The sequence below is a fragment of the Barbatula barbatula genome (assembly GCF_947034865.1).
Source record: "Barbatula barbatula genome assembly, chromosome: 22".
Taxonomy (NCBI): Eukaryota; Metazoa; Chordata; class Actinopteri; order Cypriniformes; family Nemacheilidae; genus Barbatula; species Barbatula barbatula.
Genome location: NC_136785.1, coordinates 1,169,189 through 1,191,417, shown reverse-complemented (window position 1 = coordinate 1,191,417; position 22,229 = coordinate 1,169,189). Strand labels below are relative to the sequence as shown.

The 22,229-nt window shown below is 38.5% G+C and overlaps 1 protein-coding gene across 1 annotated transcript in view; it reads left to right on the top strand.

Moving 5' to 3' along the window:
* Window positions 1–1,196: 1,196 nt before the first annotated feature.
* The window catches only part of atp8b1 (ATPase phospholipid transporting 8B1), a 21,211-nt gene continuing 178 nt past the window's right edge, over window positions 1,197–22,229 (top strand). Inside the window, exons 1-27 of the mRNA XM_079487448.1 lie at window positions 1,197–1,475; window positions 8,720–8,910; window positions 9,024–9,121; window positions 11,012–11,125; window positions 11,878–11,976; window positions 12,056–12,190; window positions 12,341–12,411; window positions 12,876–12,958; window positions 13,097–13,255; window positions 13,345–13,433; window positions 13,596–13,786; window positions 13,997–14,205; window positions 15,890–15,933; window positions 16,064–16,220; window positions 16,360–16,548; window positions 16,630–16,742; window positions 16,858–17,022; window positions 17,173–17,284; window positions 17,366–17,441; window positions 17,523–17,646; window positions 17,790–18,081; window positions 18,990–19,213; window positions 19,330–19,413; window positions 19,564–19,809; window positions 19,885–20,023; window positions 20,176–20,306; window positions 21,160–22,229. The exon at window positions 21,160–22,229 is cut by the window's right edge and continues 178 nt beyond it. Coding sequence (XP_079343574.1) covers window positions 8,736–8,910; window positions 9,024–9,121; window positions 11,012–11,125; window positions 11,878–11,976; window positions 12,056–12,190; window positions 12,341–12,411; window positions 12,876–12,958; window positions 13,097–13,255; window positions 13,345–13,433; window positions 13,596–13,786; window positions 13,997–14,205; window positions 15,890–15,933; window positions 16,064–16,220; window positions 16,360–16,548; window positions 16,630–16,742; window positions 16,858–17,022; window positions 17,173–17,284; window positions 17,366–17,441; window positions 17,523–17,646; window positions 17,790–18,081; window positions 18,990–19,213; window positions 19,330–19,413; window positions 19,564–19,809; window positions 19,885–20,023; window positions 20,176–20,306; window positions 21,160–21,387 — 3,747 coding nt within the window. The 5' untranslated portion in view covers window positions 1,197–1,475; window positions 8,720–8,735 and the 3' untranslated portion in view covers window positions 21,388–22,229. The remainder of the gene's footprint in view (window positions 1,476–8,719; window positions 8,911–9,023; window positions 9,122–11,011; window positions 11,126–11,877; window positions 11,977–12,055; window positions 12,191–12,340; window positions 12,412–12,875; window positions 12,959–13,096; window positions 13,256–13,344; window positions 13,434–13,595; window positions 13,787–13,996; window positions 14,206–15,889; window positions 15,934–16,063; window positions 16,221–16,359; window positions 16,549–16,629; window positions 16,743–16,857; window positions 17,023–17,172; window positions 17,285–17,365; window positions 17,442–17,522; window positions 17,647–17,789; window positions 18,082–18,989; window positions 19,214–19,329; window positions 19,414–19,563; window positions 19,810–19,884; window positions 20,024–20,175; window positions 20,307–21,159) is intronic.

The following is a 22,229-nucleotide window of genomic DNA, read 5'->3' as shown; positions in this document are numbered from 1 at the left end:
GAAAGACAAAAAAGGTGTTTATCTTATCATGGTGTCCAGAATTGCTTGTTTGTATGTTTATAGTGAATTCTTCTCACTTCAGTTCCTTATTTTGCACACAAAGTGAAAGGTGATACAGTAAAAACATTTACATTTTACATTCAGCATTAAGGCCAATGACATTTGGATTGAAAATTATTTAGCTAACTATTGAAGTTCAGAAACAATATGCTGTCTTTATAAAATCACATTTACTATCTATCTAAAATCTAAAAAAGTTTCCGTATACATACAAATATATAGATGGATATGCATTTTAGAAAGTGTTTTTTCTTTGGGGGGGCACGTCTTTTTAAATATTAAATATTTAGTATTAAATAATTAAAAGTTGCACTTATTTATGAATTATGTTCGCGTACATTAAACGTTAGAGGGCGGTAGAGTGCCGTTTCTAAGCAAAACTCAGATGAGGCGAGAAAGTAAGATAACGATTACGATTGGCTGCTTAAAACCGATTCTTCTAGTAGCCGCTGTGATTGGTTCACCCATGAGAAAAGTAACATTCACCGAGCTCTATCAAAAGTACATACAGTAATTTATATTTAAAAGATGACAAAGAGAACCTTTAATAGCCATACATACATTGACGTTAAAAAACTTTCATATTTTAATAAGTCATATTTTAAGATACGTATGTGTACGTGACCAAATAGAGCCTGACCGCTCCAGCTTCCGGTCCGCTAAGCCCCGCCCATATTACGCTCACGTCGCACGTTAGAGTTTCTTATTTCTTTCGGTAGATGGCGATTCTTCATCACTGTTCGGTTAAGAGAGTAATAAAGATTTATTCGTTAAAAACGCGTGTATTTGTCTATTCAAGATTGATAACAAACATCTCAAATGCTTTACTTTTTAATTCAAACTACTTTTTTGAGAATCTGAGTTTGAGAATCGTCTGATATTTGACCTGTGTTTTGACTAATAGTCAATGTTTTCTTGTACAGATGCTTTGTAACAATGAACATTTTAAAAAGCGCAATATAAATAAAGCTGACCTGACTATTTTAATTGTAAAATAGCAAACAAGCAATGTGCATATGACGTGACAGCTTGTGCATTGTCTGTGTTCTTTGTCGCCACGGCACAGGAACCAGGAAACGATGGCAAAAGCAGAAGTTTTCCCCTCATCATTTGACTGTAAAACGAGTCACACCTTTCTTACCTGTGCGGTCACGTGATCTGCGAGGTATGTGTGTAGGTTTAAGAAACGAAGCCCTTCGTCTGTGTGTGTGTGTGTGTGTGTGTATAATGGCTTTGTAGCTTCTCCCAGTCAGACCAGTCTTTCCAGTTTGCTTGAGAACACGCAACACATACAGAGAGAGAGAGAGAGAGAGAGAGAGAGAGATCAGCTCCTTCACACGGATACGGAGGAAAACATGCAGCTATAAATCTATACAAAACAACATAAAGGATTCGGGGAAGTTAGTTTGACATCGGTGAGTCATGTTTATGTGTTTAAAGTGTTTATCTTAAAGAGGAGATGTTGTTTTTTGAAGTGTTTATGTGAGGTGTGTCGCACCTGAGTGCCTCTACCTGTGCGCGTGGACTCCAACAATTACAATATATATAAATATAAATATACATTCACGTGTTTCCTAAGAAGTTTCTCCAATATCAGCTTTAAAACATTCGTTTAGATTTGAAATCAAATGTTGTTAAATGCAGTTTCTGTATGTTGTGTGGCTCTTTGTGGATGGTCAGTATAGATTTTGCATTATAATAAAGGGGATCTCATAAGCATCATATTTGTATACGACCCGGTTTTGTTTGATTTCATTGTGTTTACACTGTTAGTTTACGGATGAAACGGGGAAAGTAAAAGGTTTAGTTCTATGCACAGTGGGTTTGTAGAAGAGTTCAAAGATGGCAAAAGAATAGCATGTTATTTATACACATACAGGATTTAAGGCCACGACACAAGGAGCTCAACGCAAATGATGAGTCTAGGGAAAACTGTCATTTAAGTATATTAGGTTCATTGTTTCCTTCGGTCAGTCTTTCCGTCATATGGGTGTCAAAGTGTATAAAACAGCTCCAGGAAATGTATGGTGCATATAGTACCAAAAGCATAGCAAATAGACACATAGCATGTTGTGTGATGGATATGACTGTTAAGGATCCATAGCATAGTGCTTTTCAGGACTGGAAACGTTGTAGAAAAATATTTATATAAATGTATTTACATTTTTTTGTGAATAGTTTAGTTTATGTTCAGCTGTTAAATTAAAACTAGAAATGATCTTGTGCAACGCTCCAGTATAGTTAACACTTTTACAAATGTCTTATTTTTGAGTATCGAGTGTTTTAGTTCCTGAAATGAGTGGAATAATCCTGCTTTAAACACAACAAACACGCCTTTATTAGTCTTGCGTGTGTGTAAAGGACTTCTGTGGTTCCCTCTCGTGAATGAAATTCCCATGAAAGCGATCTGACGAGTCTCAGCTTGACCTCTGCTTTTGTCGTCTGTACTTGAGGACTAAATTGAACAGATTTGTACTAGAAAGTGTTGCATTGGCCACAGAACAGGCTTTTTCTGGCTCCAGATCGGACGCAATGCTGCAGGTGTGGTTTCTGTTTCTCTAATAGTTTTATTTGACACGTGCACCAGATGAACGGATATCTGCAGCATTTAAAAGTGAAGTACGAGCGGACTCGAACCTGTCGGGGATTTGTTGTTAGATATGTTTTAAAAAAGCAGATAGATTGAGAGAAAACATGTTTTCTTTGTGCATGTTATGATGGAACTTTATGTAGACTTGTTTTCTTAAAATGCATGTTTAGAATAATTATTAATTATACTATTTTGTGCTTAACATAACAGTACCATGGTGTGGTCATGTTGTTTTAGGAATACTACCAAGTTTTTCGGACACCGCTATAATAATGATGATATGATATACTTTTACGTTTTTTTTGTAGAACAATATAAACATTGATACATAAATATAATCCATATTGATTATCAGCACTTTTTCTCCCTTTGTTTTCAATCAAACGTATTTTCTCATTCTATCGCTGACGCTCTCAGTGCAGTTTCTGTGCAGTTCATTTGTAGGTTAAACATGTGCCATTGAAACCCGTTTAGATTAGTTTATGTGTGTAAGGAACACACACAGCATGGGTAATAGATAAAACATCCCAAGACCCCCTGACACACGCAACACGGCCCGTCTCCTGTTTCCGCTCTAGTGGAGGATACAGTTACCCACAGCGCTCCAGCGGGCAAACACAGAGCATCATGGGAAGGGTTCATTCTGACTAGAGAACAAAGCCTTTTTTACAAAACTTCAGTTTGCTGCTTTTGAATCGAATCTCTGTTTTGGTTGACATCATCATGCATTCTTATTTTTCGGCCTCTCCCATCCAGCTACCCTACACATTGAAACCACTTTTCACCGTTCTGTCAACACCCCACGAATAAAATCAACACCCACCCTACATTTACATATTCCATTGCATGGCCTGTTTTACTCAAATATCTTATCACTGCTAACTGGTCGAGGGCGTACAGTTATCAGATGACGTGCTGATGATCTGAAAATGACATCTATGGCCGTCTAGTGTAGTTGACTTGTTGCTCTTTAATGGAGGAGCAATGGTATTATTATTTCTAGGAACGGGGTCATGTTTTTTGTACACTACCGTAATGGAAATACTTTGGAGCACCATGTGAATACCAAGCAGTTTAAGAGAGTACTTTAATACTTAAACATTTCGGGTGATATGGTGTTTGTCCTTGTTCAAGAGTTTAGGGTACTTGCACATATGACCGTTAGAGATTAATAACGATGAGTATTAAGGGCGTGGAAAGCGTAAGTTAGGAATCAATAAAGTGATTTGAACAAAAATTCAGTTTAGGAAAGTCTTGGCACTAAGCGGACATGTTTGCCTCAGGGTTGCTGTTTCAGTCATAGCAAGACCACATTCCTGTTATTTTGAATGGACAGATATTTACATTTATGCATCTGGCAGACACTTATCCAAATAGCAATTGCATTATACAATAGATTGTATCTGAGTGCGTGCAATCCCCTGGGATCAAAACCCATGACATAGGCATTGCTAGCGCCATGCTATAACTACAGGGCTACAGGGATTTATTTCTGAAATTGATACACAATCAAATGGCATTTTTTAATCCAACTTTTAAACATAACATCAACTGCACCATATTTTTCATTCCTACGCACTAAAAAACAAATTTTCAAAGTCGCTTTAGCAAGCAAACGCATCCCAAAAGCCCTGCCACATGCTGAGAATCATCAGTCTTTAATGATTGACGATTGGCTCTTTTTACAGGAAGGCCAGACTTTGTTTGCCAGAGCGGCCATATTGAGAGTTGCTGCAAGGTTGTTTAATATTCATAGATTTGGTGAATGTCATCATTTGGACATCATCCAAACCTTTAACATGATAGTTCTCCTTAAAATTACCATTTATAATTGATTCACCCTCGTGTGATTCCAAACCTGTATGTCTTTCTTCATCAGAACACAACGATATTTAAAAGGACAAAACTGGAACCAATTGACTTCCGTTGTATGAACACAAAACCACAGAGGCATTTCTCAAAACATCATCTTTCGTTTTCCACTGAGAAAGAGTGCCATGCAGGTTTTGATACTCGCGAGAGGGAATCTTCATCTATTTAAGATTTAGATTGTATAACCCTGAAGGAGCCTATTTGGGTTTATTTGAATATATATTTTCTTAAGACATTTAGGTGAAACATCTCGATACTTTATTGTGTTTCAGCTGAGTCAGTGAGTTGACTTCTGAGCCACGAAAGAAAAAAAATTTCTCAAGTCTTCTCACTTTCACATAACAAACACAGAACATGATGCTGAGAGGTTTATATCATTCAGCTTGAATGGTTTTGGAGAAGCTGAGATGAGCGTCACTGTTCAACTTATGCTAGTAAAATCTTCTCTTCCTGCAACACAACACAAGCAAATCGCACCGGCAGAAACTCCAGGATTTGAATTCCCCGACTTGCGAAGCAAATGGGTAAGAATTTGAATCCAATGAATTGCAAAACTAGTTTGCACTAGGCATCTTGGGTAAAGAAGGCCTTGTGAGTCCCTCCCCTTAGAAAGTATTTAAACTTTTCGTCGATTTCATATAGAAGTCGTTCACGTAAAGTTGTTTGTATATAAGAAACAAAATCTGAATTTTGTTGAATAATAAGTTTGCTTAATCGCGCTTGTTTTATAACACATGAATAGAGATTCTCATTTTAATGTTCTGCTGATATTCGCATCATTTGAAACAGTAGATCTTTTCACACTCTTTGTTAAAAATGATGTGTGTGTCCTGTTGTGTCTGCCGTGTGGTTTGTTTCGATTGATATTTTCACGGGCCGAGAAACTGCTGAGCCGGGGAGAAAGTCTTGCATTCTCTTCAGTCTGTGTTTGAATATATGCGAAAAATTGACCCATAAATCTCTGTATTTGTCTAAATAAGCCATTCAAGCAGTACAGCTACGTCCACATTTAAGTGTTTAATTACGTCCACATTCATCTCGAGTTTCTAAATGGCCGGTCTCTCACAGGGATCTGTTTTTTCTGCTTTCATTGTCCTCTTCCCCCATGTTAGAACGAGACTTTCAAACCTGTTTCCCGAGTCGGACAGACCTCTAGAAGCACCTGCGGGTCTGTGGGCGGCAGTTCAGCGTCGTCAATGAGAATCTTTGTTGTGTATGATGCCGTTGACATTTTCAGTGACGAACAGACACAGACAGAGGATATCCGTCCATTCATGTGTGATTGACCAGGATTGTTGGTTAATGTCATTTGTGGAGGAGGAACGTTCACAAACGTGTTCATTATTACAACTCCTGGATGTGTCTCATTGGAAACTCAATGGAAGTTCTTTATGAAACATTCCAGAGCTGCCTTACGCAACTAACAGCACTTAACGCATGAATGTCCGCTGTTGTTGTTGTTGTTGTTGTACAAAAGCATTTTTTTGAGTGACGCTGTAAATAATCAAACTGTGTAAGTGGATGAAATCTCACCTAACATGTTTCTCAGATAATATCAGACCGGCGGTATGCTGTACGGCAACTACTGAGAACAGTTATGAAGCTTAGACGCATCATCTCCCAAAACTATGTAAAATCATTTCGAAAAGTCTGGCACAGTGTTTTTATGTAAAGAATAAGCATTACAGCATGGAGACTCGTGGTTAGGTGAGAATGTTTAATTGTCACCATTTTCACGGCCTTGATGACACATTTCTCTTTGATAGTTTTTGAAGGTCTTAATCATTTCTTGTTCATTTCTCAAATATACCCACGTCCAGATCATTTTGCCTCTCAACGTTATTTTTGCATGTGCGTTTAAAGCAATTTTACGAGAAAAATCGGAGAACAAGTTGATACTCGAAACACAAGCTATGAGCACATGGTCTCGCTGGCATTCGTAACTAGTTCACGAGGCGGCTAATTCGTACGAATTACGACATTGTGAATCTTTACAAAACGTACTATAACCAGGAAAAAAGCAGTACTGAAGCCCCGCCCCTAAACCTGACGTCACTTGAGGAAGCGAATTTGTAAGAATTTATACAACTTCATAAATAAAAATAACATTTCCTCTGAGAATGCAAACGATCTTAATGGTACTGAAATAGCCTCCATTTTATTATTCATTTATTCAATTCTCTGTAAAATATTGCATTTATACTTTTGAGTTTTTGTAGTTTAAGATCTACTGCTAACTTGAAGAACTCTGAAATGAATTTACTCCCTTGACGAAACTTTAACTTTTCTTGAAACAACTTCTCTAAAGAAGATCTAGTAAATTAAGAAGAGTCTTCTCTACTAAACCTCAGATCCAATCTCGGTATGAAAATCTGCGATCGTGGTGTGTAATCTCTTAATCTCCAGATGGAGAACAATCAAGTCTTATTGGGGCTTCTGGACCTCTGCTTTTCATAGCTGAACATGTTGCCTGCTGTGGCATTGCATCACATACGCAAAACAGCTCTTGGATAAACATGGGTGTGTGTTTTGCATTTTTTTTGTCTTTCTGGGTTTGTGAGATTGTGTGCACTGGAGTGGGTTTTTTCTCTGAGTTTGTGGTTTCTAAGGCAAAGCGTTTGTACTGAGATTCATAAACTCCCTGTGTGGTTTGTTAAGAAGAGCTGCGCCGTCACGTTTGTGAACTTTCTTTTCTCTTGGTCTGCTTGATTGATTCATAAATAGCATAAACTTGCATTTAATGAGGCGGCGCTGCTAGAGACGGGTATATCCAGACCTGTGTCAGTCAAAAACCACTGGGATGTTTCTAGCAAAAGCAAACACCCAGTTTACCCCACAGCAGCCTGGCATTGTTTCTCACGTTTTTCTATGTTCATGAATTCTTCCAGTTCTGATTGATTTAGTATGACATTATCTTGGTTGAGATACATTATCAAAGATGATTTTATTTTCGGCACAACAATAGAAGGTGTTGGTGCATTGTGAGTGGTAAACGGGTCGAGGCTTTGATCTAGATCTAAAGACATGATGCCACAACACTGTTGTGAATGAATGGACAGAGGTTAATGAATATTTTGATATTAACAGACTTTGTTCCGCCTACTGAACTATTCCAAGTAAGTTTTTATCACGTTTGGCGGTCAGCCACTGTAGAAACGCTTCAGAAACACTTGAATGTAAAGACCAGAGACATTCTTTGGAGATAATGGATTTCTATCAGCAAGTTATCAAAATGAGCCTATTTATGTTGGGTTTCTAGTCGTATTGTGAACAATTTCCTGACTATTCGATACTGTAATTGAGAAAATGATCATTTCATTCGTTGTATAGCACATCTTGATGTGTTTAAATTTGTTTTGAAAATAAATATAGATTGAATGTTTCTATACATTTTGATTTCAATTTTTAAATGACACAATAGTTCATCAACAATGATCATTTAAAAAATGTTAAAAATAAGTCTGATCTGAACACTTTTCCCGGCGTGTCAACATCATCTGTACTCAATAAAAAGTTACTGTGCACACTTTACACACAAATCCTATAGTTTTATGTGGTTTAAAATGTTTTTTAAATGTAACAAAATATATATATATATATGTATGTTTTGTTATTGTTTGTTTCATTAGAAAACCAATGAGATATTTTAATTTGAATAGACCTAGAAAGCCCTATTAAAGCTACAGTTCTAGTCTCATATTTTTTAGTTTTGATCCTTTTTGAAATTCTTCACATGTGTCAGATTCAGAGGTACTTGAATGTGTGTGTTGTGAACGGTGGAGGATTGTGTTTGTGAAGTTAAAGTGAGTTTTGTGTACAGTACGCAGTGGAAAATCTGTGTGAGCCTATCTGCATGCTGTTAGCAAACCAAATCGTTGTTTTGACATGTTGCTGCTCATTGACAAATTCCGTCACGACATGCAAATCTCTCGATTATTGAATCTTTCTGGACTTTTGCCTGTTTAAAGTGTCACCTCTCCAATATGAGTAACTATAAACTTTCAAAAGTATAAACCCGCTATCAAAACATGGTTGTGTTTGTTTGAGCATCCCTACACAGAAACGTTTGGAGCGGGTCTTTCTCCATGACCCACCAATGGACAGCTGTTTGAAAACAAGTAATTTTAGCTCTTGGGTTTGGTGATGCTGGGTTGTTTTTTTAACCTTCTCTCTCTCTCTCTCTCTCTCTCTCTCTAGTGTGTCATCTGTCAGGATGAGCACTCGGCAGCGCGCTGACTCCCAGGATTCTCTGGAGCAGCCGAATGATGATGTAGTGCCCTACAGTGACGATGAGACGGACGATGAGTTAGAAGATGAGCTGGATCACAGTCAGGACCCACTGCCTCCAGAACCGGGAGTAGAAACCCGACCGGCGGCCACCGGGGGTGGTAAGCGTTTGGGTCACTGTGCTTTGGTTGATTCGGGGTTATGATCTGGGCTCAGAGCTGCCCGATTTATTCTCATTTTGCTTCATTGTTTTCTCTTTCTCTTTTATTTTCAGAGGCCGGATGGAGCATCCGAGCGAATGACAGGGAATACTGCAATCGCCCAGAGTTTCAGAAGAAAGTCTTTCTGTGCTTCAAGAAGAGCAAATACGCTGTAAGCATCGCCACCATCATTTATAAAATCACCCATGCATGCGTTTGCTACAGAAGGTAGTTTCAGTTAAAGCGAAACCGGACGAGATATTTGTGACCGACAACCTCCGTCTCTGCGTACAGAAAACAAGGCCAGGGTCACATTTCTCGGTCGTTCTCTCTTGTGTTTCATAAAAATACTTTTATACAGGTTTAGAAAAGAATAGGGAAGATTCAATGATGATTTCCTTACATTACACCGATTCACAAAACCTTTACGACAACACGCGTAAAGATAAAGAAACCTGCAGTTTTATGTTTCAAACAGAGATGGCGATAGAGAAAGCAAGTCTTTCTGACTGTTTTCACCACAAACACTGTAATATGGTGAATGTTTGGTACGGGCTTATGCTTATATGTAAATCATAACTTATACTAAATCAAAGTATTTTTAATGGGACTAATTGTTTGAATTGTGAATGATTTCTTCAAAGGCAAGATTCATTTTTAGTTTTCTAAATCTTTTTAAAACGTTAATGGAAAACTGAAATATACTTTTGTCGTCCAATATTTAATCTGTAGTGATGAATCACCTTTAATATCATGAAACATACTCTAAAAAGTTTAACGGCGATGAAATATTTCTATAAGAATTCACCAAAAGTGTATATTTATATAGCACATTTCATACACAATGGTCATTCAAAGTGCTTTACATAAACATCATTAAAATAATCATATAATTAAAAAATTTATTCAAAGTAAAACCGTTAATAATAAAGTGCAGTCACTTCGGACATTAAGACATTCCGGTTTAACATTATATTAATGCTCGTTTTGTTTTCTAAATAATTTGAAGTCATGAAGTAAATGTCATCATACTTCACTGGATGTTTTAGAAGAAATCACACTTAATAACAGATGAGACATTGCTCATGTCTTTAACTAAACGTATAGGAAATGTTACATAAGATGTAATACTAAGCGTTAAATGTCTTGACTCCCTCTGAGACGCCGTGCACCTTCTGTCTGATGTTCTTCAGACTCCTGCAGTCGGACATTGCAAAGCACAAATACAGTGTCACATTTACATTGAGTCATTTAGCAGACGCTTTTATCCAAAGCGATTTACAAAGAGTTCAGGGAGCAATAAGAGATATGTCATAAAAGAGCAACAGTACAATGGGTGCTAATACAAAGTAGGTGCTAATGTCACGTCATTTCTCATATTTGGCATTCGCTGTCGTCTTATCTGATGCACCCGGTCAGACACACTTCATTGAAAAATATTTATGATCCCTTTCATTTAGATTTCACACAGTGATCTGTTTCGCTCTGAATGGATCCGGTCATCGGGTTTCTGATGGCCAGAGGTTTGTTGCGTGTAACATGTTGGTGTCATGTTCAAGATGGTTGGCTTTGTCCTGAGGTTGAAATGTTTTTTTGACAGTCAGATTTAGATGTGTTGTGATTTACGTTTATGGAAATGGATTGGTTTCAGTAATGCTGAGAGAGTGAATGGATCTCACAGTGAATGAGAGAGAGGATAAAAATAGAAACGCAGAGAAAATGAAGAGAGCGATCTTCACGAGTTCACGGTTCTCCGGTGTTTTGGCATAGAGATTAAACCACTCCCTTAAGAAAGAAAAACACAACAGTAATAATACTTCAATATGAATGTCCAGATTATTTTACGTCTATAATCTACATTCATTTGACACCTCCATAGTCTTGTCAACAAATACAATCATAATTGTTTTTCAATTTAAGGTGAAATATCAGAGACTAGAGTACCTAAATGAAACCCACCTATCAAACCTTCTATGAGAAATGACATTGTGGGATTAAATGGCATCACACAGATGCGAATGTTTGTCTCATCACTTTGATAATCATTTCTTTCCGTTTGAAGGGAAATGCCATCAAGACATACAAATACAACTTCATCACCTTTCTCCCGCTGAACATGTACGAGCAGTTTAAAAGAGCGGCCAACCTCTACTTCCTGTGTCTGCTGATCCTGCAGGTACGATCCCGCCCATTTCTCCTGAAGTGACATTTGACACAGAGAAACACATTCTCAACCAGGAAATGATGTCACGTGTTTAATGAATAGGTTGTGAGAGGGAAGTCTCACATATTTGATGGGAAAAAAAGAAACGTCATTACGATATTATCATAAAAGAGATTATAAACCTGTTTGTGACCCTGGATCACTTATCCAGTCGTACTAAGAACAAGTCAAATCCAAAAATACATTGTATGGGTAAAAATTATCGCTTTTTCTTTTATTCCAGTAAGTCAATAGGTTATTAAAGATCATGTTTCATGAAGATATTTTGTAAATGTCCTGCGCTAAATATATAAAAACTTTATTTTTGTGAGTGGATGGCCTGCACCAGTCCCTCTGACGAACAACTTCAAAGGCGATTTTCTCATTATTTCGTTTTTTTGCACCCTCAGATTCCAGAGTTTAAACTATTGTACCTCCGACAGATATTGACCTATACTAACAAACTATACATCAATAGAAAGCTTGTTTATTCAGCTTATGTAAAAATCTAAATTTGGAATAAGACTGGTTGCGTCGGATAACGCAAAAAAAATCTCTTACCTCTCATATTTTTACCATCACCAAGTCCCTAAAGGATCACCGTATTTATACACTGTAGCCTACAGTTTTTGTTCATTTTAATTCATTATTGTTTTATGTATACACACAGGTTCATAATTTCTCTTTGATTCTAGTTTATATTGTAATGTCTGTTTTAACATCAGATCATTCCTGAAATCTCCACTTTACCCTGGTACACCACCCTGGTGCCTCTAGTGTTGGTGTTGGGCATCACCGCCATCAAAGACCTGGTGGATGACCTGGTGAGTGTGTGTGTTGTAGGAGAGCATTCATTGACTCACATTAATGTCTTTGTCATTTGATACGCCTCTTGTGTTAAAGGCACGACACCGAATGGACAATGAAATCAATAACAGGAAGTGTGACGTGCTGCTCAACGGCAGGTTTGTGGAGACCAGGTGGATGTACTTACAAGCTGGCGACGTTGTCCGACTAAAGAAAAATGACTTTATTCCAGTAAGTTATATTCCACGTGTCTGAGATCAGCCCTGTGATGTCATGAGATGAAGACACTCGATTGGTTTTATTTTATCATCTAGTTTCCTCTCTTTCTCGTTGTTTTGCTTTGGGTTCATTTGAAACCTCATGTGTTTTGGCTTCATGTAGGCCGACATTATGCTGTTGTCCAGTTCAGACCCCAACAGTTTGTGTTACGTAGAGACGGCAGAACTCGACGGGTGAGACATGTCACTTTATCATTATATAAACATATATGCATAAATACACAAAATCTTTATTTTATAATTACTCACACAACACACACTGCATTAGAAATCATTTATTTATTTGAAAACCCAAAACAAAATGTTCACACATGCTTAATGTATATTGGCTTATATTGTTATATTGGATTTCAATGTTTACATTTGATTTGGTTTAGTGACGTATATAGCGGCTGTGTTTTTTGTCGAATGAATCTGATTGTCGTCGTGCTGAAATCGTGCTCCACAATGGCTCGTGTGATGGAAGTGTTCTTTGTCTTCATGTTTTATTTTCTCTATTCAAACACGCATGCTTCATTTTATCTTTTACGTTACGTTTTTGTCTCGATGTATTTGTTCAGGGATAGTTTCCGATGACGTTATGGGAGCTGGTTTTGCCATGATGGCAATTTGTAATGTTTGTTTTTGTGTTTGTCCAGCGAGACGAATCTGAAGTTTAAGATGGGTCTCAGGGTGACAGACGAACATCTTCAAGAGGAAGATCAGATGGCCAAATTTAACGGTAAATGTGAACTCTTGATGTACACATAATAACATCTGATATAAGTGTCTGATCGAGGTTTGGAAATAACAATGAATGAAAAACAAACAAAAATGTTTACGGCTCATAACATGGCGTACCTTTATTATAAACTCTCAGCGATGGTTGTGTGCGAGGAGCCGAACAATCGTCTGGATAAGTTTGTGGGAACCATGATCTGGGACTCTCAGAGTTACCCGCTCGATCTCGACAACATGCTGCTGAGAGGCTGCAAGATTCGCAACACGAACGTTTGCCACGGCCTGGTCATATTCGCAGGTCAGACTTGAACATGACGACAAACACGCATGAACCCTTTTTCATTTGTGAATGGTGTTTGTAAAATCTAGAATGCTTTTCTTCTTTAGGAAATGACACTAAAATCATGAGGAACGGAGGAAAGACACGCTTCAAACGCACCCTAATAGACAAACTCATGAACTACATGGTTTACACGGTGAGATGAACACCTTTTGATATTCATCATCTGCACGTTGTTTCACTAAATGACATTTCATGTAGTTTTATTTGTTGAGGTTTCAGACTCAAAGGGCGTTTAGGATGCATGACATTATTTACAAAGTATTAAATGATGATGTTTGTTTCTGTGCGTCTGCAGATCTTTGTGTTGTTGGTTTTGATATGCGCCGGTCTGGCCATCGGACACACGTACTGGTACGAGAGCATCGGGAGGAATGCCTGGTATCTTTACGACGGTCTGACCCATTCTTCATCTTACCGAGGGTTCCTCAGTTTCTGGGGTTACATCATCATCCTCAACACCATGGTCCCCATCTCTCTTTACGTCAGGTAATCGACTCATCCCACGTGCTGGAAAAGAGACTGTAGTGTCATCTAATATTTACTATAGTATAATCACTGTAGTTTACGTTCATCAAGTGCATTTATTGCTATGATAAACTACAGTGGTTGACATTTTTTAACATGTCGTCCAGTCGCCGAGCGACTTGGGTTGTATATGTCATATGTTCATGTTTTCGCTTTCTCTCTGTGTGTCAGTGTGGAGGTGATCAGATTGGGTCAGAGTAAGTTTATTAACTGGGATCTGCAGATGTACTTCGCTGATAAAGACACGCCGGCCAAAGCCAGAACCACCACCCTGAACGAACAGCTGGGTCAGATCGAGTACATCTTCTCTGATAAAACCGGCACGCTCACACAAAATATCATGGCCTTCAAGAAATGCACCATTTCTGGACAAACCTACGGTGAGATCTCCTTAAACGCATAGAATTCCATATGCAAAAAACAACAGAGCTGTAGTATAAGACACTATTTACTAGTTTACTTTTTACTTTTAGTGACTAGCTTAACTTCTAGATCCTATAGTGTTATGAATCTTACTATAGTAAATGCTAAAGCATACTTTAATTTATAAAACAAATGTTTTACAACATTTACTGTAAGAAAATGCATATATTAAGTGTTTTCTGCAGAAAAAAGCAGCTGCGGTTACCTGTATAATTTGTCAAAACTACATGAAAACTACAGAATACTGCAATATACTATACAGTAAACTACAATTGACTATAGTATAGTATACTAGAGCATAGTTAATGTGCGTCAGAGGGACTCAACATGTTTACTGCCAGCTATATGATAAGAAACGCATCATGCTGCTGTTGAAGTGTTGAAGTTAATGTTGGACGGGTGTCAGAATCAGGACCAGTGAAGCATCAGGTGTATGTAGGTCTTTGTGTTGTGAATGTTCATCTGTGAACCCGTTCAAGTCGACTCGGCTCATATGAGATTGTATTGTGTCTGAAGAGGGACTGTGGGAAGAGGTTTGGTTGCTTTACTTTGGCAGAGCGTTAGGTTTCTTGTGGTTTTCTCAAGCAGAGGAGCGCAGTGTTGTCGTTGGACACATCGTGCGAGAAGTGTTCAAATGTGGTTGTCTACGCATATACTGTATATATAGGAATTTGAATCCCAGGAAAACATACAAAAACTGACGAAAAATGAGCTGTAAGGTAAAGTACATCTAGAGACCTGATAAAAAAACAACACAAAGGTTTTCTTAACTTAACATGTATCTTGCAACTGGGCACGCAATATCTATATTTACATTATATATTTTTTTATTTATTGCAATTATACGTTATACGGATAATCTCAAAGGCTTCGATTCTATGTTTTATAGACGGCTCTTCCGTGAACTACGGCTCTTTGGTCGATAAGAAGGACTGCACTCTAAAATCACTACGAGATTGAGTCGTTTATGATGTGCATTTGAAAAAGCAACATTCGTCAAACACTATTATTATAAATATACTTTATTTTCATGAAAAGAAATGAACAGGGTTGAAGAACAGCGATAGAATATGACCATTTCCTGGAACTGATCCCAATTGCATACTATCCGTCCTAAATAGTATTCGACAATAGAATTAGTATGCCCCAAATCTCAGTATGCTGAAATGAGTGTCCTAAAAGTACCTGGATGGTCTACAGTTTCCGGTGAAAATTCGAAGTGTGAATCCATGGATACTTGACGACTGATTTTACCCACAACTCACCGCCGGAGAGTTTATTGATGCTACGCTGCATTTATACCATTTAAGTTAAGATGCTTCGCTAAATTATAACATGTAATTATACAGTAAACATTAGATGCAAAATAATGAATGAATAAATACTTAAATTCGTGATGGTTAAGGATCACAGTGTCGTCTAGGCAACAGCGGCCACTTCCGTTTCGCTTTAGTATGTCCCAGTGGGTGCATACAGTTGTGCTACGCACTTAAGTGTACATACTTTTCCATGACAAAAACAGGACAGGCATTGGATAAGTGAGCGAATTGACACGCAGCATACGTGTGTAACGGTACTTCTTCTCGGATGTGGTGTTATTAATCGTAATTCATTGAAAAATATAATATTTTTTTTCTATAGGTAATCCCTCTAATTCAGAAGGCATCGCTTTGGATCGTGGAAAGGTATGCTATGTACATGCATATACTGTATGTCTAGTAATACTCACTTAAATGTTGTTTAAGAAAAAAAAACATAGATTTGTCATCGGTCACTTGTTATAAACGAACGTCCATTTAACTTCTTGCCTTTCAGCCTGTGGATTTCAGCTGGAATAAATACGCAGACAAGAAGTTCGAGTTTAACGACCATTTCCTCGTCGCCACAATTCGTTCACAGAAAGACCCACAAATGTTAGAGTTCTTCAAACTTCTGTCTCTGTGTCACACAGTCATGGTGGAGCAGAAAGATGGTGAGTCGACCATAATACATCTGAAACACGCCTCACTTTGACCAATAATAGCTGTTCTGTTTGTCATCCTAAAACCTGGGGGAGAAATACAATTCTTATCACCAATTTGCTGATTCATCACGATCGTCTTTATTATCAGATGAGCTGGTGTATCAGGCCGCGTCTCCCGATGAGGGCGCTCTGGTCACGGCCGCGCGGAACTTCGGCTTTGTGTTTTTGTCCAGAACTCAGGACACCATCACTATCAGTGAGATGGGTGAGGAGGCCACATACGAGATGCTCGCTCTTCTCGACTTCAACAGCGACCGCAAACGCATGTCCATCATCTGTGAGTCTCACTCGTCCAGTTTCTGTCTGTCTGTCACGCTGTTTGTCTGCTTCTCACACGCTTGTGTGTGTGTGTGTGCAGTGAGGTTTCCAGATGGCAAAATCCGTCTATACTGTAAGGGAGCCGACACTGTGATCTATCAGAGACTTGATGAAAACTGCCAGCATGTAGAGACGACCCAGGAAGCCCTGGATGTGAGTACAAGCTGTTCCTTTAAGTGGGATCAACCTGGTGTGATGTGAGGGACCCAAAGTAAAAAAAGGTTTTGATGATAAGGTTAATTTCTGAAGGGTTTGGTTTCTTCCACAGATCTTTGCGAACGAGACCCTGCGGACTCTGTGTCTTTGCTATAAGGACATCAGTGAGGCGGAGTTTGAAGCCTGGTCACAGAAACATAAGGTTGCCAGCGTTTCCATGGGCAACCGTGATGAAGCTCTGGACGTCGTGTACGAAGAGATCGAGAAAAACCTTCTGGTAATGAACGAAAAGATTCATCGTCTGTGTAAAAGTCTGGTTCAATAAATTGTATAGAATGTACATCCTTCAGTCATAGCTCTTAGTCATCTTATAACGTACAAATGTTTATGTTGGAATAAAGAGTAAGTGTGCGGTCTGTGTGCTCAGATGATTGGTGCGACAGCCATTGAAGATAAACTTCAGGACGGCGTCCCAGAGACCATCGCCAAACTGGCCAAAGCTGATATAAAGATCTGGGTTTTGACCGGAGACAAGAAAGGTGGGCAGTAAACACGCTCTTTTTATTTTAAGGGCGGTATGTTTGAATCCTAATCTTTAAATTTGTCTGTGGTTTGTTCAGAGACGGCTGAGAACATCGGCTTCTCCTGCCAGCTGCTGACAGACGACATGAAGATCCACTATGGAGAGGATGTGAAGTATGGCTCCGCCTCCTGAAGATGACATCATCAGTGCCGTCAAGGACGAGATGATGTAATGTGCGTTTTTCTTGTTTTTAGTCAACAGCTGATGGAGAGACAGGACAAAAGACGCAGTGACCCTCAAGGAAGGAACAAGAAGGTAAAGGAACCGTTTATCAAAGAACCTGGCAAGAACGCGCTCGTCATTACTGGAGGATGGCTGGTACGTCTTCATACACCTCAAACAGAGCTGTGAATGTTTTAAATACCGTGTTTTATCTATTAAAAGAGAGAAATGATTACTTAACCAGAGGCCAAGAAGAACATTTGTATTTATCATCTCGTCGCCTTGTTATTCCTGTGCAGAATGAGATTCTCTATGAGAAGAAGAAGAAGCGTCGCCGTCTGCGTCTGAAGAAGCTCGGCAAACGGCACACCAATCCCAGCAACCCTCAGGAAACCAGCCAGCCCATCGATGACTGGGAGAAGGAGAAACGTCAGGAAGATTTCGTGGACATGGCGTGCGAGTGCACGTCGGTGATCTGCTGTCGAGTGACGCCCAAACAGAAAGCCAACGTTGTCAGTCTGGTGAAGAAGTACAAGAGAGCTGTTACTCTGTCCATCGGTGACGGAGCGAATGACGTCAACATGATCAAGAGTAAGTCACGCACCGAGCCAGAAAACATGTCAACAAATTAAAACAATCTCTGGATACGTGTTATCTGGATGATTATAAGAGTCTTGAGTTTTTGAACGGAGCCGTCTGTCAGTAACGCAGCCCTTGTGTAAATTGTCAGACGTGTTACTTGGCTAATGTTTGTCTTTGGTGTGGTGTTATTAACACACAGTCGGTTCGTTTTAACTTTCTCTTAACAGGCTAGACACAGTATCTGTGCGTTAGACCTAATGTTGTTTTCTATTTTGATATTTTTAATCATTATTATTATTATTCATACAGAAATTTTGACAAGACAACTGACAATTTTCTTTATTTCTTCATAGGCTGCATAGCATTTTTACCATTTCTTTAATGTTTTTATTAGGGCTGTCAAACGAGTATTCTCAATTAATCGCATCCAGAATAAAAGTTTGTGTTTACTTAATATCAGTCTATGCTGTGCATATATTCATTTTGGATTTATAAACCAACACAAATACATGTATATGTTTTAGAAAAAATCTAAAGAATATTAACATTTATATATCATTTAAATTATTGGTAAATATAAATAAATACATGTTAATATTTCCTAAATATATGTGTGTGTGTGATTATAAATACAAAATGAATATGCACCTTTTGTATTATGTACACACACACTTTTATTTTGAATTAATCGTTTGACAGCCCTATTTTTTATAAATATGCTATTTAGATAAAACATGACATTATTTATTATTATTGAATATTACTATCAATTAAATATTCTTCTTAAATTAGTTTGCTATGGTATATTAATTGTTATCAAGAATCTTTTTGGTACCACGACAGCCCCGGTTTATTCAGGAGTTTGCATGAATCTGTTAATCTGTAAAGCTAACAATCTATCCCATGATCCTTTGCAGCTGCAGACATTGGTGTGGGGATTAGCGGTCAGGAGGGGATGCAGGCGGTGATGTCCAGCGATTACGCATTTGCTCAGTTCCGTTATCTCGAGCGTCTTCTGCTGGTCCACGGACGCTGGTCCTACATCCGCATGTGCAAGTTCCTCCGCTACTTCTTCTACAAAAACTTCGCCTTCACCCTGGTGCACTTCTGGTTCTCTTTCTTCAATGGATTTTCCTCACAGGTGAGAGAGAGACCTTGATCAATTCTTCATATCTTGCAAGAAATACGTTTGACTCTTTTTACTTGTTTTTGGGTGTAAACTTCATTTAAAGGTTTTGTTGTTTTTGTGTTGTGTAGACGGCATATGAAGATTGGTTCATCACCCTGTATAACGTTTTCTACAGCAGTCTGCCAGTTCTCCTTGTTGGCCTTGTGGACCAGGTATGTGTCTTTGAAAGCTTAAGACGATTTGTGTCAAAATAAAAGACATCTAGCAGTATATGTTTGTGGAGCAGGGAATCCCAGAATGCAAAGCGACGATCCCTCTGGATGTTCTCGACCTTAAACTGCGTCTCTTTGCTCCTCGTGTAGGATGTGAACGATCAACTGAGTTTGCGCTTCCCGAAGCTGTATCTTCCGGGTCAGCAGGGGTCGCTGTTCAACTACAAGACCTTCTTCATCAGTTTGTTTCACGGAATCTTCACCTCCCTCATCATCTTCTTCATCCCGTACGGCGCTTTCCAGCAGACCATGGGACAGGACGGGGAGGCGCCGTCAGATTACCAATCATTTGCGGTGGTCGCAGCTTCGTCTCTCATCATCACCGTCAACCTGCAGGTACGTTTGTGACTTTGTTAACTTTTAACTGAATGAGTGGGACGGTTCTAATTTTTTGACCTGTTGTTGCTCTAGATCTCATTGGATACCTCTTACTGGACCTTTGTGAACTGTTTCGCTGTTCTGGGCAGTATCGCTTTATACTTCGGCATCATGTTTGATATCCACAGTGCAGGAATCCACGTCATTTTCCCATCGACCTTCACTTTCACAGGTGAGTTTGAAAGTCCTGCTTCCCCTAGATATAATGGAACAACATATAGGTACCACATATGAATTGTATTTATACTGTAAGTGATGATAGTATAGTATATAGTAATGTTTCTATTCGTTATGTAACGTTGTTGTTGTTGTTGTGGATGTCAGGTGCGGCGGCAAACGCTCTCAGACAGCCGTACCTGTGGCTCACCATCATTCTGACTGTGGGCATCTGTCTCCTGCCCGTCATCTGCATTCAGTTCCTCTGTCAAACCATCTGGCCATCTGTGGGAGACCAGGTGAGATCCGAATGATAGATTTAAATTCAACATTGACTTTATTAATGCAAGTTTCTGCTCTTATTGTGTAAAAATCACCATTGCACATGTCTTCATAATCCTTCTTCATGTATAATATACTGTAATTCAGAAACATGTTTGTTTTTGAGCTCTGTGGGATATAAGAGAATGTTAACATAGAGCCGAATAGATGTTTGTAACTATTTATTTAGGAAACATTCAGGTCTTTTCTTCTCTTATCAAATCCTGATCTACAATATATAAATATAAAATCTATATTTATTTCAATCAGTAATGACAGTTTTATTGTCGTGTTATTTAAAGAAAACTATGCGAAAATATATTTTATGTTAATTAGAATTTTTACCTATTTTATTATTTGCTTTTGTCATTTTATTATGTATTTGTTTTTTTATATTACCATATAAGCTAAATACATTTTTATTTCAGTTTTATTCATTTTAGTAAACTCATTTTACTATATTTCTAAGGCTTTACTTTTAATTAGATTTTCAATAATAGTTTAGTTTTTAAGTTTTTCCAGATAATATTAATATTTATAATAATATCATATGATTTATTTCAAATAATTAATTATATTTATTTCATATAATTTATTTCAATTGAATGACGGGAATTCTAATAGTGTTAACAGTAACAGTTTTAATGTTAGTTCTAGTAAACCGTAACATGACATTATGAACAACCACAGGGAAAAGAAAAAAGTACAATTTGTTTAAATTTGAGTACAGAAATCATGGCTACTAGATGTACAATTTAAACACAATCTCTATTTGTCTAAGACGTTACAGTTGTACGGAGCTTTTTTGACACTTTCGTGTTCTTCCCGCAGGTTCAGAGAAACAGGAAAAAATATGAGATGGAAGATGAAGAAGAGGAGAGAAAGAAGAGAAAACCGACATTCCAGCGTGGCGCACGATCCCGTCGCTCGGCATATGCCTTCTCGCACTCCACCGGTTACGCCGACCTCATCTCGACGGGTCGCAGCATACGCCGGCCGCGCGTTCGCCCCGAACTCAGAGACAGCATTCGGGAGGTCCCGCAGGCCGACAACATCTGAGAACTACATGGCCCGATCCAGCTGCGTACTGAATCCACTCCTGACCACTCACTACCTGCTTACCTGTCAAAACTGAATGTGTTTGAACCATGTGCCTATGACCAATCAGATCTGAGCGGCCCGCTGGAATAGGTGAATGAGAAGAGGCATTGTGTCATTTAAGGGGGAGGGGTTTAACGGATGAGCCAATGGGAGATGTCTTTAAAGGGGAAGTAAAAGTAAACACTCACCGATGACCAGAACTGGTTTTTACGTTGTGCGTTGCGCACAACAAATTGTTTAACTCAGGTTTTTATGTCATCTTTTATGGAGTCAGTGGTTGGGACCTTGATTTGCTTTTTGCACATGTACTATTAAGGGTCCTTTGTGAGAGTGAATGTGAAAGTGTGTGTGTCCTCTTCAAACCCACCACCAATGAAAGAAACATAAATGACGGCGAAGAGATGTCTCTCTAGATTCTTCATTCACGCACGTTTATATCTTCAAATGTGAACTCTTTAAGGAATGATCATCTCGATCTCACTGAATCTTACAAACATCACTATGTGTTTTCCTCCTCACGGTTTAAGCGTTTCAGGGTGTTGGTGTCTTGTTTTACATGATGTTCCTTACGGGTAACCATTTCACTTTACGGGACAATGAATGCGGTAAAGCTTCATGTTTACATTTACTCTACAAATGTCATGTTTCTGGAGACCTCCATTATCAGTGGTTACCGTTTCTTCTCAGTTTAAGAAATCTGATGTCTTCCTTGATGTAATATGTGAGTTGTTTTAAATGGGGGATCTTGCCTATAATCTACCTTAATATAATGTCATGTATGAGAAAACATATTTATTACG